This window comes from Liolophura sinensis, chromosome 1, assembly GCF_032854445.1.
Source record: "Liolophura sinensis isolate JHLJ2023 chromosome 1, CUHK_Ljap_v2, whole genome shotgun sequence".
NCBI classification, from domain to species: Eukaryota; Metazoa; Mollusca; class Polyplacophora; order Chitonida; family Chitonidae; genus Liolophura; species Liolophura sinensis.
In genome coordinates this window covers 95,321,385-95,334,705 of record NC_088295.1, presented here as the reverse complement: position 1 = coordinate 95,334,705, position 13,321 = coordinate 95,321,385, and the positions used below count along the sequence as shown (strand labels likewise).

Genomic DNA, 13,321 nt, shown 5'->3' with positions numbered 1-13,321 from the left:
ACCCATGTCCCATGGTGATACCAGTACCGGAATAAATATGTCTGGACTCAAAAAGTGGATGTGTTACACTGTGTTTATCGGATCCCCGGTCCACACGCTTTCATCCACAGTACTAAGTCGCTGATGTTGCCAGTCTCGCTTTCATCCACGATACTAAGTCACTGATGTCGCCAGTCCCGCTTTCATCTTCAGTATACTTAATCGATGATGTCGTCAGTCCTGCTTTCAGGAAAAGGTATAAAATATCAGGATCTTGATGTACTTGATGTACACATGCGAGAGTTCTGTGACTTGATGTACACATGGGCGAGTTCTGTGACGTGAAGTACACATGCTAGAATTCTGTGAACTGATGTACACATGGGCGACTTCTCTGACTTGATATACACATGCACGAGTTCAGCGCCTTGATGTACACATGTGCGAGTTCTGTGACTTGAAGTACACATGTGCGAGTTCTGTGCTTTGATCACATAGAAGTGGTCCTAACGGCATGTAGTATTAACTAACTGTAAACCAGTCAAAACACTTACGAGTGATTAATCAATCAAAACAACTGCAAATTACGTTATTTATGAAACTAACATTAAATATGGCCTAGAACGCCTGCGTTCCGCTAAATAAATGTACAGGTCAATACTAATGTAAATGTCAGCTCTTAACACTAAAACCCACCATGTAACCACACGTTTGAGCAGTGTACAGACTCCATGGCTGTGAGCGAACACCGTAGATTTGTGTCAGTGTACCCCTGGTAATTGCACCACCGTGAGGTCACGGCCACACTGGCGATTGTAATATGTAAATCAAGCCATCAACATTCATCCCTTTATGTCGAGAGCCGTTCTCATGGTTTTCATGTAACTGGGCAGATAATCTTTGGAGGGGGTGGGGGTGGGGGGGGGGAGGAGTATAGTTGTGGATTCGTATCTTGTTACAGATCAGAAATGGATTCGGTGTTCGTATCTTGTGACAGATCAGAGAACAAATGTGCAGCCCTCCCCTTCAATAATGACGTGTAGCGTGTATTTATTGCAAGGATTGCGTAAATAGGGGAGTTTTTTATTTAATCATTTTCAGGGAACACTGCAGTTAATGTAATTTCACCAACCCAGTATGACTCACGCGTAAACCATTTGTGCAGCCTATGAATATCATGCACAGGTTAATACAGTTTGACCTATTGATTCATGCTCCCCTCCCCGAGCAGTGATCGCGGGGCAGGCCTTTGATAGCCCGTCATTTGCGGTATCAATCTGCCTACCAACACAACCAGAGAGCACATGAATCAGACACCCTGTTTTTCATAAAGCATGTGCTGGTGGTATTGAAAAATGTGCCCCGAAATGCGATCTCCAAGTTCGTAAAGGTAACGAGAATTCGACTCAAGCGAGAACAATAAAACTCGATTTTCAGGCGTTAAAGTTTGAAATATTGAAAACCAATAGTTTTTCCCGTGGCACGCTGGAGTTAAGAGGTTTTCAATTTAAGGCATACCGCATTTCTATATACTGTATTTCTCTTTCCCGTGTTTGGTTTCTAAGGGTTCCATAAGAATAGATTTATCGGCGTTACTGACACACTCCCAACTAACAGATGGTCACTGATACACCTCTCAAATACTTCATCACTTCGTAAACGAATTAACCGGCCCTAAAGCGTTATGTAACACCATTGATTCCAGCCGTGGTTGAATTCAATTCCTCATTGGCTGACAGTTATTCTATATCATTTGTTTCTTGTGTTATTTCAGCATGATCGGGGAACTACTAGAGTGAATGAGGTGGTTACAACACAGTAGGCGAGGCTGTTCTAACACGACGTGAGGCAGATCTTATACGGTGTTTGGCAGATGTAACAAGGCGTGAAGCAGATGAAAGGCGGCGTAAGGCAGCTCTAACACGCGGATCTTATACTGCGTCTGGCGGATATAACAAAGCGTGAGGCTGGTCTAAGACGACGTGAGGCAGACCTTACACGGCGTCAGACAGATCAAACTGGGAGTGAGGCAAATCTAATAAGGCGGGAACCCAACAAGTTTCTGACAGACGCAGGCACAGAGGAAGACAAAAAGACGAAGGGTTGGTAGGATGGAGAAATTCCGATTTTTGTTGTCAATGAGCTTGGCCTTTGTGTGTGTCTTCGGCTGCGTGTTCATCGTGAAAAGTTTACAACAAGACACGGGACTGTTAGATAAACAGCTGTCCAGGGCTAAGAAGGTAAGCAAACCTATTCTGATTCAGTTCTTCACATAAATCATAGGAATTCGTCCATGTAAAACGCGAATCTATTGTAAATGACTTCTTGATGACTTGAAAATGTATGTAAATATTATAACTTTAACACGTGGCAAATATGAATTTACTTTTACTTCAGAAAATCATGGAAAACACCAGCTGGAAACTGGACACATACCTAATGTTTAAAATGTTTGACGGCAATGGGGATGGCAAGTTGAACAAAAACGAGTTAAATGCCATGTTACTTGTTGCCACAATGGACATCAAGGAGGCCGAAGCCACAGCGGGCACGTTAGCAATAGTGGGTGATACCGATGATGATAACCAACTGACAGTCAAAGGTACGTTATCATAGAGGGTGGTACCAATGCTGATAACCAACTGAATGCCAAAGGTACGTTATCATAGTGTGTAATACTGATGATGGCAACCAACTGACGGCCAAAGGTATAACATCATAGTGGGTGATACTTATGATGAAAACAGACTGACGGCCAAAAGCATGTTATCACGGTGGGTGACACTGATAATGAAAACCAGCTGACGGCCAAAAGTATCTTATCATTGTGGGTGTCACTGATGATGAAAACCAGCAGACGGCAAAAAGTATGTTATCATTGTTGGTGACACTGATTAGATAACCAACTGCATGCCAAAGATGCGTTATCATAATGGGGGATACCAATGATGATAACTAGCTGAATACTAAAGCTATGTTATCATAGTGGAGGATGCTGATGATGATAACAAACTGAATGCAATAGATATGTTATCATAGTGGGTGATACGTTATCCTTGTGGGTGACACTTATAATGACAACCAACTGACGGCCAAAGGTACGGGATCATGGTGGGTGATACTGATGATGAAAAACAGCTAACGGCCAAAAGTATGTTATCATTGTGGGTTATACTGATGATGATACGACATCATAGTGGGTTACACTGATGATGACAACCAACTGATATACTGATAACCAAACCAAAGATAAGACATCACAGTGGGTTATACTGATGTGACAACCACTTAGAGCCAAAGGTACGACATCATATAGGGTTATACTGATGATGACAACCACTTACGGCCAAAGGTACGACATCATGTAGGGTTATACCGTTGATGACAACCACTTACGTCCAAAGGTACGACATCATATAGGGTTATACTGATGATGACAACCACTTACGGCCAAAGGTACGACATCATATAGGGTTATACTGATGATGACAACCACTTACGGCCAAAGGTACGACATCATGTAGGGTTATACCGTTGATGACAACCACTTACGTCCAAAGGTACGACATCATATAGGGTTATACTGATGATGACAACCACTTACGGCCAAAGGTACGACATCATATAGGGTTATACTGATGATGACAACCACTTACGGCCAAAGGTACGACATCATATAGGGTTATACCGTTGATGACAACCACTTACGGCCAAAGGTACGACATCATATAGGGTTATACTGATGATGACAACCACTTACGGCCAAAGGTACGACATCATATAGGGTTATACCGTTGATGACAACCACTTACGGCCAAAGGTACAACCATTTGACGGTCAGTGGTTCGTGATACTGAGGATGTATGTGATATTCATACAGATCTGTTGCTTTCCGTGTTTCTTTAGTTGCGTATATTGAAAGACAATACTTAATTCAATTTGTAATAGTAAATTTATTTATTCATAGAATTTTTAAATTACTGTTCTTTTTTTATTGTTGCTTAAATCTTGTTTGTTATATTACTGCGATCAAGTTTACGGATACAGAAAACTGCTCAAAGCAAAACGGCACACTTTGCCAGGTGTACAACAAACCACCTAGTGGTATATTCTACTGTATTTTCTCTGAACTGTCTTTTTGCAAATGTTATTGCCTAAAAAATGAGAGATAAAATACTAAGCTGATAAGCTTGTTGTTTTAATATAAGCGTACAGATAGCTTACGGTTATTAAGTGCAGTCTGCCTATATAAATCACAGGCATGTAGTTTTGATATTTGAGATCAACTTTATAAAAAACTGAACTGTTATCAAGTTCGTATCGGAAATGTGTCACTTAATCTCCTAACGGCATTTCCTTGTCCTAAAGAATGATGTATGAGCTCAAAGGAATCGCTTAGGCCGAGTAATCCCACGCGTTCCGGACGGGCCGGGCGAGCCGGACGACCGTCAGCGATTGTGTTTCCGTTCACGCTTTACTGGTCATATATTCTGCAAAAGAGTTGCCATGTATTACTACAGAACCTACACAGATGCAGATCACTGGCGGTTGTCAGAGCAACTGATGGAGAAATCTCCTGCTCCTCGCCCAGGTTTAGACATGTTGACACTGTTCCCCTGTTTACCCCTTTCTTCTTTTTCTGTTAATTCACTTGTTTCCTTTAGTCATTTCGACCACAGCAACCACAGCCAATCGTGTACGTCATCTTATATCACAACATGTTCTAAATGACGTCCCGGTCCGAACAGAAAGGGATTCCCATTAATATACGAGGATAAGTGTAAAGCGCAATCGCCATAGTCAGCCTTCCAGGTAACGCCTGTTCCAAAGGAGAGGAGTGCGCAGATTTCCAAGCTCCCAGATCTGATAAATTCCCCATGGGCCTCAGGCAACATATCTAAAAAGAAGAAATGATGATGCGAAAAGAAATTTAGATCATAGCTGTGTCTGTGCTGAGAGCAAGGCTTCACTCCGAAGATTCTGTCATGTCCTTGTACATGTAAATACAATATTAACCTATATAATAACATAACTAGGTTTCCCTCCAAAGATTCTGTCATGTCCTTGTACCTGTAGATACAATATTAACCTTTATAATAACGTAACTAGGCTTCACTCCGAAGATTCTCCCATTTCCTTGTACGTGTAGATACAATATTAACCTTTATAATAACATAACTAGGTTTCCCTCCAAAGATTCTGTCATGTCCTTGTACCTGTAGATACAATATTAACCTTTATAATAACATAACTAGGCTTCACTCCGAAGATTCTCCTATTTCCTTGTACCTGTAGATACAATACTAACCTATATAATAACATAACTAGGTTTCCCTCCAAAGATTCTGTCATGTCCTTGTACCTGTAGATACAATATTAACCTTTATAATAACGTAACTAGGCTTCACTCCGAAGATTCTCCCATTTCCTTGTACGTGTAGATACAATATTAACCTTTATAATAACATAACTAGGCTTCACTCCGAAGATTCTCCTATTTCCTTGTACCTGTAGATACAATACTAACCTATATAATAACATAACTAGGCTTCACTCCGAAGATTCTGTCATGTCCTTGTACCTGTAGATACAATATTAACCTTTATAATAACGTAACTAGGCTTCACTCCGAAGATTCTCCCATTTCCTTGTACGTGTAGATACAATATTAACCTATATAATAACATAACTAGGTTTCCCTCCAAAGATTCTGTCATGTCCTTGTACCTGTAGATACAATACTAACCTATATAATAACATAACTAGGTTTCCCTCCAAAGATTCTGTCATGTCCTTGTACCTGTAGATACAATATTAACCTTTATAATAACATAACTAGGCTTCACTCCGAAGATTCTCCCATTTCCTTGTACGTGTAGATACAATATTAACCTTTATAATAACATAACTAGGCTTCACTCCGAAGATTCTCCTATTTCCTTGTACCTGTAGATACAATACTAACCTATATAATAACATAAGTAGGCTTCACTCCGAAGATTCTGTCATGTCCTTGTACCTGTAGATACAATACTAACCTATATAATAACATAACTAGGCTTCACTCCAAAGATTCTGTCATGCCCTTGTACGTGTAGATACAATGTCCATAACTCAGAGGTGTCTTTGGTGCCATAATCAACACAAGCAGTCCAGTATTATAGGCTGTACAGTTTGTCCGCGATACGACAGTTTGTGTTACAGCCCATATGTTATAAGCTGTACAGTTTGTCCGCGATACGACAGTTTGTGTTACAGCCCGTATGTTATAGGTTGCACGGTTTGTCCGTGATAGGCCACTTTTTGTTACAGCCCGTATGTTATAGGCTATACGGATTGTCCGTGGTCAGGACAGTTTGTCTTATACTCCACATGTTATAGGTTGAATGGTGTGTCCGTGATACGCCAGTTTTTTTACAGCCCGTATGGTATGGGCTATACGGATTGGTAGGGGTCAGGACAGTTTGTGTTACAGTCCGGATGTTATAAGTTGTACGGTGTGTTCTTGATCAGGACAGTTTGTGTTACTGCCCGCATGTTATAGGATACTGGATGTATCCATTTCATTTCTCTTTCCTCTGATATGAATCATACATGATTGAATACATGTGTGAAGTTTGCGCAGTTGTCATGGACACTGGCTGAATAATCAGGCTGGGCATCCTCCAGTGTCTAGATCTCAGGCCTCCTGAACAATGGGGCTGTTCTAATACTCCATCAGATCAACACTACCCGTACATTATCACCGATGTCTATACATGACGGCTGAATCAGGCTGAGCACCCTCCAGTGTCTAGATCTCAGGCCTCCTGAACAATGGGGCTGTTCTAATACTCCATCAGATCAACACTACCCGTACATTATCACCGATGTCTATACATGACGGCTGAGATGTTCATGTAAAATCAACATTTGTCACCCCAGTATTTTGGATAGCGTAGAGTTAATCATATGGCATGCTCGATCTATTCAGTTGCCGGTTAAATATCTATAAAACCCTCTTAGGTATGCATTATCTCTAGTGATAACGAACGAAGTTAGAAACTGCAGTTTGGAGTACAACAATGTAGAAATTTAGAAGAATTTGTTTGTCTTTTCTGACTTATGCCTCTATTCCACACGAAAAAAACAAACAAAAAACACACCAGGTCGTTTTAGCCGGACATACTGTAGTTCAAAACCATGAGGTAAAGCAACGACCCATGTTTTTCCATGTACCTTAATGAACAGCTGTTTATTTATTTTTGCGTTATTCTGTTTTATTTTAGAATTCTCACAGATGTTTGGGATCAAAGGAAATTGAAGACATCATCAAATACCGACCAAAGCACTGAAAAAACGGAGTGGTGAAAAAGGGATATCCACATTTGTACATTATCCTGTCTTGTGACGACCGCCGAAATGCAGACAGGGCACTACGTTGTAGAATGGACGGTGGTGAATATATATACACCAGCGTGACTGTCTTACAACGACCAGGGTAAGCGTGACTACGCTGAAGGATGGACAGTGGTGACTATATACACCAGCGTGACAGTCTTCTTACAACCGTCCGGATAAGCGTGGCTCTACGCCGACGGATGAACAGTGTTGACAGATGTGGTAAATTGTATAAATTACTGTGACGATCTCGCTACAACAGTGTTAATGCCGTAATCTAACTGAAGGACACTGGTAGTGAATGTGACATATCTATGTGTAAACCCTGGCCCTTGCCGTCCTGTGACAACGCCGTGTGACAAGGTCCAGGGTGACTGTACACTTGACGGATGAACAGTGTTGATAGATGTGGCAAATTGTATAAATTACTGTGACGATCTCGCTACAACAGTGTTAATGCCGTAATCTAACTGATAGACACTGGTAGTGAATGTGACATATCTATGTGTAAACCCTGGCCCTGGCCGTCCTGTGACAACGCCGTGTAACAACATCCAGGGTGACTGTACGCTGGCGGATGTGGCATTTTCAGACATGAACGTTGTCGTGACCGACTTGTGACAACTTTCAGGTTGAATGTACACTGACGGATGGACAGTGCCGATGAATGTCACACATTCATTGTCGTGACTATCCCGTGACATCGTATTGTGACAACATCCAGGTGACTGTACACTGACGGATGAACAGTACCGATGGATGTGACATGTTCATTGTCGTGACTGTCCTGTCGTGACAGTTCAGCCATCCAGTAACAGATCAGATCGGCCGTGTTTTAACCAATATTTAGTGTAAAGAAGATATGAAGGAATGTCACCGAATGTATGTTTATTGAGAGTTATCGGTAATAACTACTGACGGCCGCTAAGAATTACTACGGGAAGAAGGCTGTCATTTGTTATGAAAGTGGATAAGGATAATATGTTAACAAGGGAAACACTGACGGGTGTCACCAAGTAATGTCACGATTTGTTAACAAGAAACACTCTCCCATGTGCTACCAATGAAGGTCGCAGTAATGTATTATAAAGATAAACACGACCAGGTGTTACCAAATGATGTAGGGATAATGTGTTAACAAGACACACTTTCCAAGGTGTTACCAATCAGGGTGGCAATAATGTGTTAACAAGACACACTTTCACAGGTGTTACCAATGAAGATGGCAATAATGTGTTAACAAGACACACTTTCCCAGGTGTTACCAAATGATGTAGGGATAATGTGTTAACAAGACACACTCTCCCATGTGTCAACAATGAAGGTCGCCATAATGTGTTAAAAAGATAAACACGACCAGGTGTAACCAAATGGTGTAGGGATAATGTGTTAACAAGACACACTTTCCCAGGTGTTACCAATCAAGGTGACAATAATGTGTTAACAAGACACACTCTCACAGGTGTTACCAATGAAGATGGCAACAATGTGTTAACAAGAGAAACGCGACCAGGTACTACCAAGGAATGTCAGGATAATGTGTCAACAATATAAATGCGACCAGGTGTTTCCAAAGAATGGCAGGATAATTTGTTAACAAAACAAATGCTGACAGGTGTTATCAAAGAAAGGCAGTATAATTATGTTATCTGTCATCTTTTGTGAAAGCAGATGAGGATGTTATTTTGGAAATAGAAACGCTCTCAGGCGTTATCAAAGAACGCCAGGATAATCTGTTAACAAGACAAACCCAGCCAGGCGTTACCAAAGAAGGTCCGGATAATGTGTTAACAACAAAAACACATACAGATTTTACCAAAGAATTTCAGTAAGGAGCACCATCGCCTCGGAAAGTCTGATCTCACATTGAATGTCTGATCTCACACTGACCGTCGCCTCGGAAAGTCGGATCTCACTTTGAATGTCTGATCTCACACTGACCATCGCTTCGGAATGTCTGATCTCACTCACCATCGCCTCTGAAAGTCGGATCTCACATTGAATGTCTGATCTCACACTGACCATCGCCTCGGAATGTGTGATCTCACACTGATCATCTCCTCGGAATGTCTGATCTCACACTGATCATCTCCTCGGAATGTCTGATCTCACACTGACCATCGCCTCTGAATGTCTGGTCTCAGACTGAGGACGACGGTAAGTCCTTCAGAATGATCACACAACATAGCGTGGTTTAAGCAATTAATAGCGTGATGATGATAACGCCACAGGACTGTGATGCTTCCAGTTTTCATTTCTCTAAGAATTTGCTGTGAAAACGTGAGATTTATTAATGTAACACATTGCATTGATACAAACGATGCTGTATAAATGAGGGTGTGTCAGTTCACGAGATAGTGTGGAGGCTCAGTATGGTACGCCGCCAAATCTCTGTCCTTATACGTCTTCAGCTCTCGGTGAGAGGACAAACACCAATTTTTCGCCAATTTATGCCTCCTTATATTTATAGACAAGGTTATCTTCCATTAAGGAATCAGTTTGAGAACGTTGACAGTGACATGTCAATGAAATATGACATACACCAATGGATTATCAAGAACCTTTAGCTGGCAATCGCATTTACATTGAGTGTAGCTTGCAGTAGTTTTTTACATTTCAGAGTAATATTAATCTCGCAAGGCGATCGACACCAATCAATGATGTTAATCGCTCTGTTGGTCTTAACCACAACACGAGGGCATTCGCTCCTGTCGTAGAAATCACGGGACTATGTGTAGCCAGCTTGCTGACACATAAGCTCTCCAGCATTTAACGTATGATGACAAATGCCCGAGTGTACGAAACAAGTCAGGTTCATGCTACACTCGATTTGTAGTGTGCTACTGTGGGTGTTTAGATGCAGATAAACTTAGTCCGTAAAGTTATGGTCATGCTTCACCAACTTAGTAGTGTGTTAGTGTGTGTAAGTGTGTGATGGATGAAGATAAATATAGCCCCTGCTGTTATGGTCATACTTCACCGACTTGGTAGTGTGTTAGTGTGTGTTGATGTGTGATGAATGAAGATAAATATAGCCCGTGCTGTTATGGTCATGCTTCACCGACTTAGCAGTGTGTTAGTGTGTGTAAGTGTGTGTAAGTGTGTGATGAATGAAGATAAACTTAGTCCGTAAAGGTATGGTCATGCTTCACCGACTTAGCAGTGTGTTAGTATGTGTAAGTGTGTGATGGATGAAGATAAACGTAGCCCGTACTGTTGTAGTCATGCTTCACCAACTTGGGAGTGTGTTAGTGTGTGTAAGTGTGTGATGGATGAAGATAAACTTAGTCCGTACTGTTATGGTCATGCTTCATCGACTTGGGAGTGTGTTAGTGTGTGTAAGTGTGTGATGGATGAAGATAAACTTAGTCCGTACTGTTATGGTCATGCTTCATCGACTTGGGAGTGTGTTAGTGTGTGATGGATGAAGATAAATTTAGTCCGTACTGTTATGGTCATGCTTCATCGACTTAGCAGTGTGTTAGTGTGTGTAAGTGTGGGATGGATGAAGATAAATATAGCCCGTGCTGTTATGGTCATGCTTCACTGACCTAGCAGTGTGTTAGTGTGTGTAAGTGTGTGATGGATGAAGATAAATATAGCCCGTGCTGTTATGGTCATGCTTCATCGACTTGGGAGTGTGTTAGTGTGTGTAAGTGTGTGATGGATGAAGATAAATATAGCCCCTGCTGTTATGGTCATGCTTCATCGACTTGGGAGTGTGTTAGTGTGTGTAAGTGTGTGATGGATGAAGATAAATATAGCCCGTGCTGTTATGGTCATGCTTCACCGACCTAGCAGTGTGTTAGTGTGTGTAAGTGTGTGATGGATGAAGATAAATATAGCCCGTGCTGTTATGGTCATGCTTCATTGACTTGGGAGTGTGTTAGTGTGTGTAAGTGTGTGATGGATGAAGATAAATATAGCCCGTGCTGTTATGGTCATGCTTCATCGACTTGGGAGTGTGTTAGTGTGTGTAAGTGTGTGATGTATGAAGATAAATATAGCCCGTGCTGTTATGGTCATGTTTCATCGACTTAGGAGTGTGTTAGTGTGTGTAAGTGTGTGATGGATGAAGATAAATATAGCCCGTGCTGTTATGGTCATGCTTCATCGACTTGGGAGTGTGTTAGTGTGTGTAAGTGTGTGATGGATGAAGATAAATATAGCCCCTGCTGTTATGGTCATACTTCACCGACTTGGTAGTGTGTTAGTGTGTGTTGATGTGTGATGAATGAAGATAAATATAGCCCGTGCTGTTATGGTCATGTTTCATCGACTTGGGAGTGTGTTAGTGTGTGTAAGTGTGTGATGGATGAAGATAAATATAGCCCGTGCTGTTATGGTCATGCTTCATCGACTTGGGAGTGTGTTAGTGTGTTAGATTGTGAGATGTATGGAAGTGAATACCCGTATACATGTATATAAAGCTACAGCCTTGCTACACCGGTATAAAGTTGTCTTCACACTATGTCTATGCGAGTGTGTTTTGTACTGTAGTATTGTAGAGACGAACGAAGCTGTCTCCCGGAGGTGGATGTCAATCTAACAGAAGTCTGTGCCGTTTACTTTTACTGTGAAGCTTTTGTTCCACTCTCAAGGAGTGCCTTACATTATTTCAAAGTTTTATACCTAGAACCAATGTTCGAGAAGTTCTTTTTTCTCCGCATATACTAGAACCATTGTACATATTATATGCGTGAATTAACATTGTTGCTATTTTATTGCCTTTAATTATTCACCAATAATCATTTCCGCAGTTTGTTGTCATCATTAAATGCTCGTCTGGGAAAATTTTCAACATCTTGTTGTTTTTCTGTAGTATTTATGTAGCAATCAAGAGAATACTAACAGAGCTAAATTCAATTCTTCTGCCGTCTTCTGTCACGTCACTGTAACGTTGGTAATGCAGTCACGTGCCCGGGATACTGACAGAGCTAAATGCAATTCTTCTGTCGTCTTCTGTCACAGATGTTTCCTTAACGCTGACAATGCTCTCGTAACCTGATATAAATTTAAATAATTCCAACAGCTATTTAGGTAAAGAGTTGGTCACAGCACACCAGAAATACCACTGGTAAAGAGATCACAGGCCCGAATCCATCAAGACCGCTATCGGCTTTATGTCAGAAGGTTTGTCGCCTACTTGCTGTAGGGCAGTGGTTCACTCGGACAGGGCTCAGTTGGTAGAGCGTCTGCTTCGGGGCGATAGATCCAGGGTCAGTCCTGGGTTGAGTCACACCTAAGATTTTAGGGGAAGTTTAACCGTCCTTACCTGACGTTCAGCATTAAGGGGATAATATAATGACTCGGGTGGGTGGCTTACTTGCTTTCAGTAAGTCGTCTCATTGAAGCAGCACTAGATAAAAGAGTGGTGGAAATTCCTCCTGCAACAAGGAGGCACACTATATGCACTCTAAGGACTCCTTCGTCACCATATGACTGAAAAATTGTTAAGTACGACGTTAAAGCACTGACTCACTCCGGGTACGCCAGTTTGCTCAACTCATAAACATGAGCGCCGTCCAATCACGGTCATCCCCACATCAGCTTTACTTAATGATTTTTTCAGTCATTACGTCTTCCGATACACACGTGTTTATTTTTACGTGGGAAGCTCACTGTATTTTCTTATTTATTTATTTATTTGATTAGTGTTTTACGCCGTACTCAAGAATAGTTCATTTATATGTAGGCGGCCAGCATTATGGTGGGAGGAAACCATGCAGGGCCCGGGGAAACCCACGACAATCCGTAGGTTGCCGCCAGACCTTCCCACTCTGTATTTTCAGTGTATGACACAGACACAAAGATTGAGACACGGAAGTATACAAGGAAGAGTAGTCGCCCTTTACTGCAAATGAACAAAATTACAATGCGGGAGGGAAAATTGGTCATTCATAAGGTAAAAAAAAAAAAAACCCTGATGAAAATGAAGCCGCTTGAGAAGAAGAAAATGTTG

General features: G+C 41.5%; 1 protein-coding gene across 1 annotated transcript; it reads left to right on the top strand.

Annotated features, from left to right (window-relative positions):
- Positions 1-2,090: 2,090 nt before the first annotated feature.
- Positions 2,091-7,391, top strand: LOC135466053 (uncharacterized). The gene is made up of 3 exons (XM_064743466.1): positions 2,091-2,219; positions 2,377-2,581; positions 7,248-7,391. The coding sequence occupies exons 1-3, from the start codon at positions 2,091-2,093 to the stop codon at positions 7,280-7,282; spliced, it is 369 nt and encodes a 122-aa protein (XP_064599536.1). The 3' UTR covers positions 7,283-7,391.
- The last annotated feature ends 5,930 nt before the right edge of the window (positions 7,392-13,321 follow it).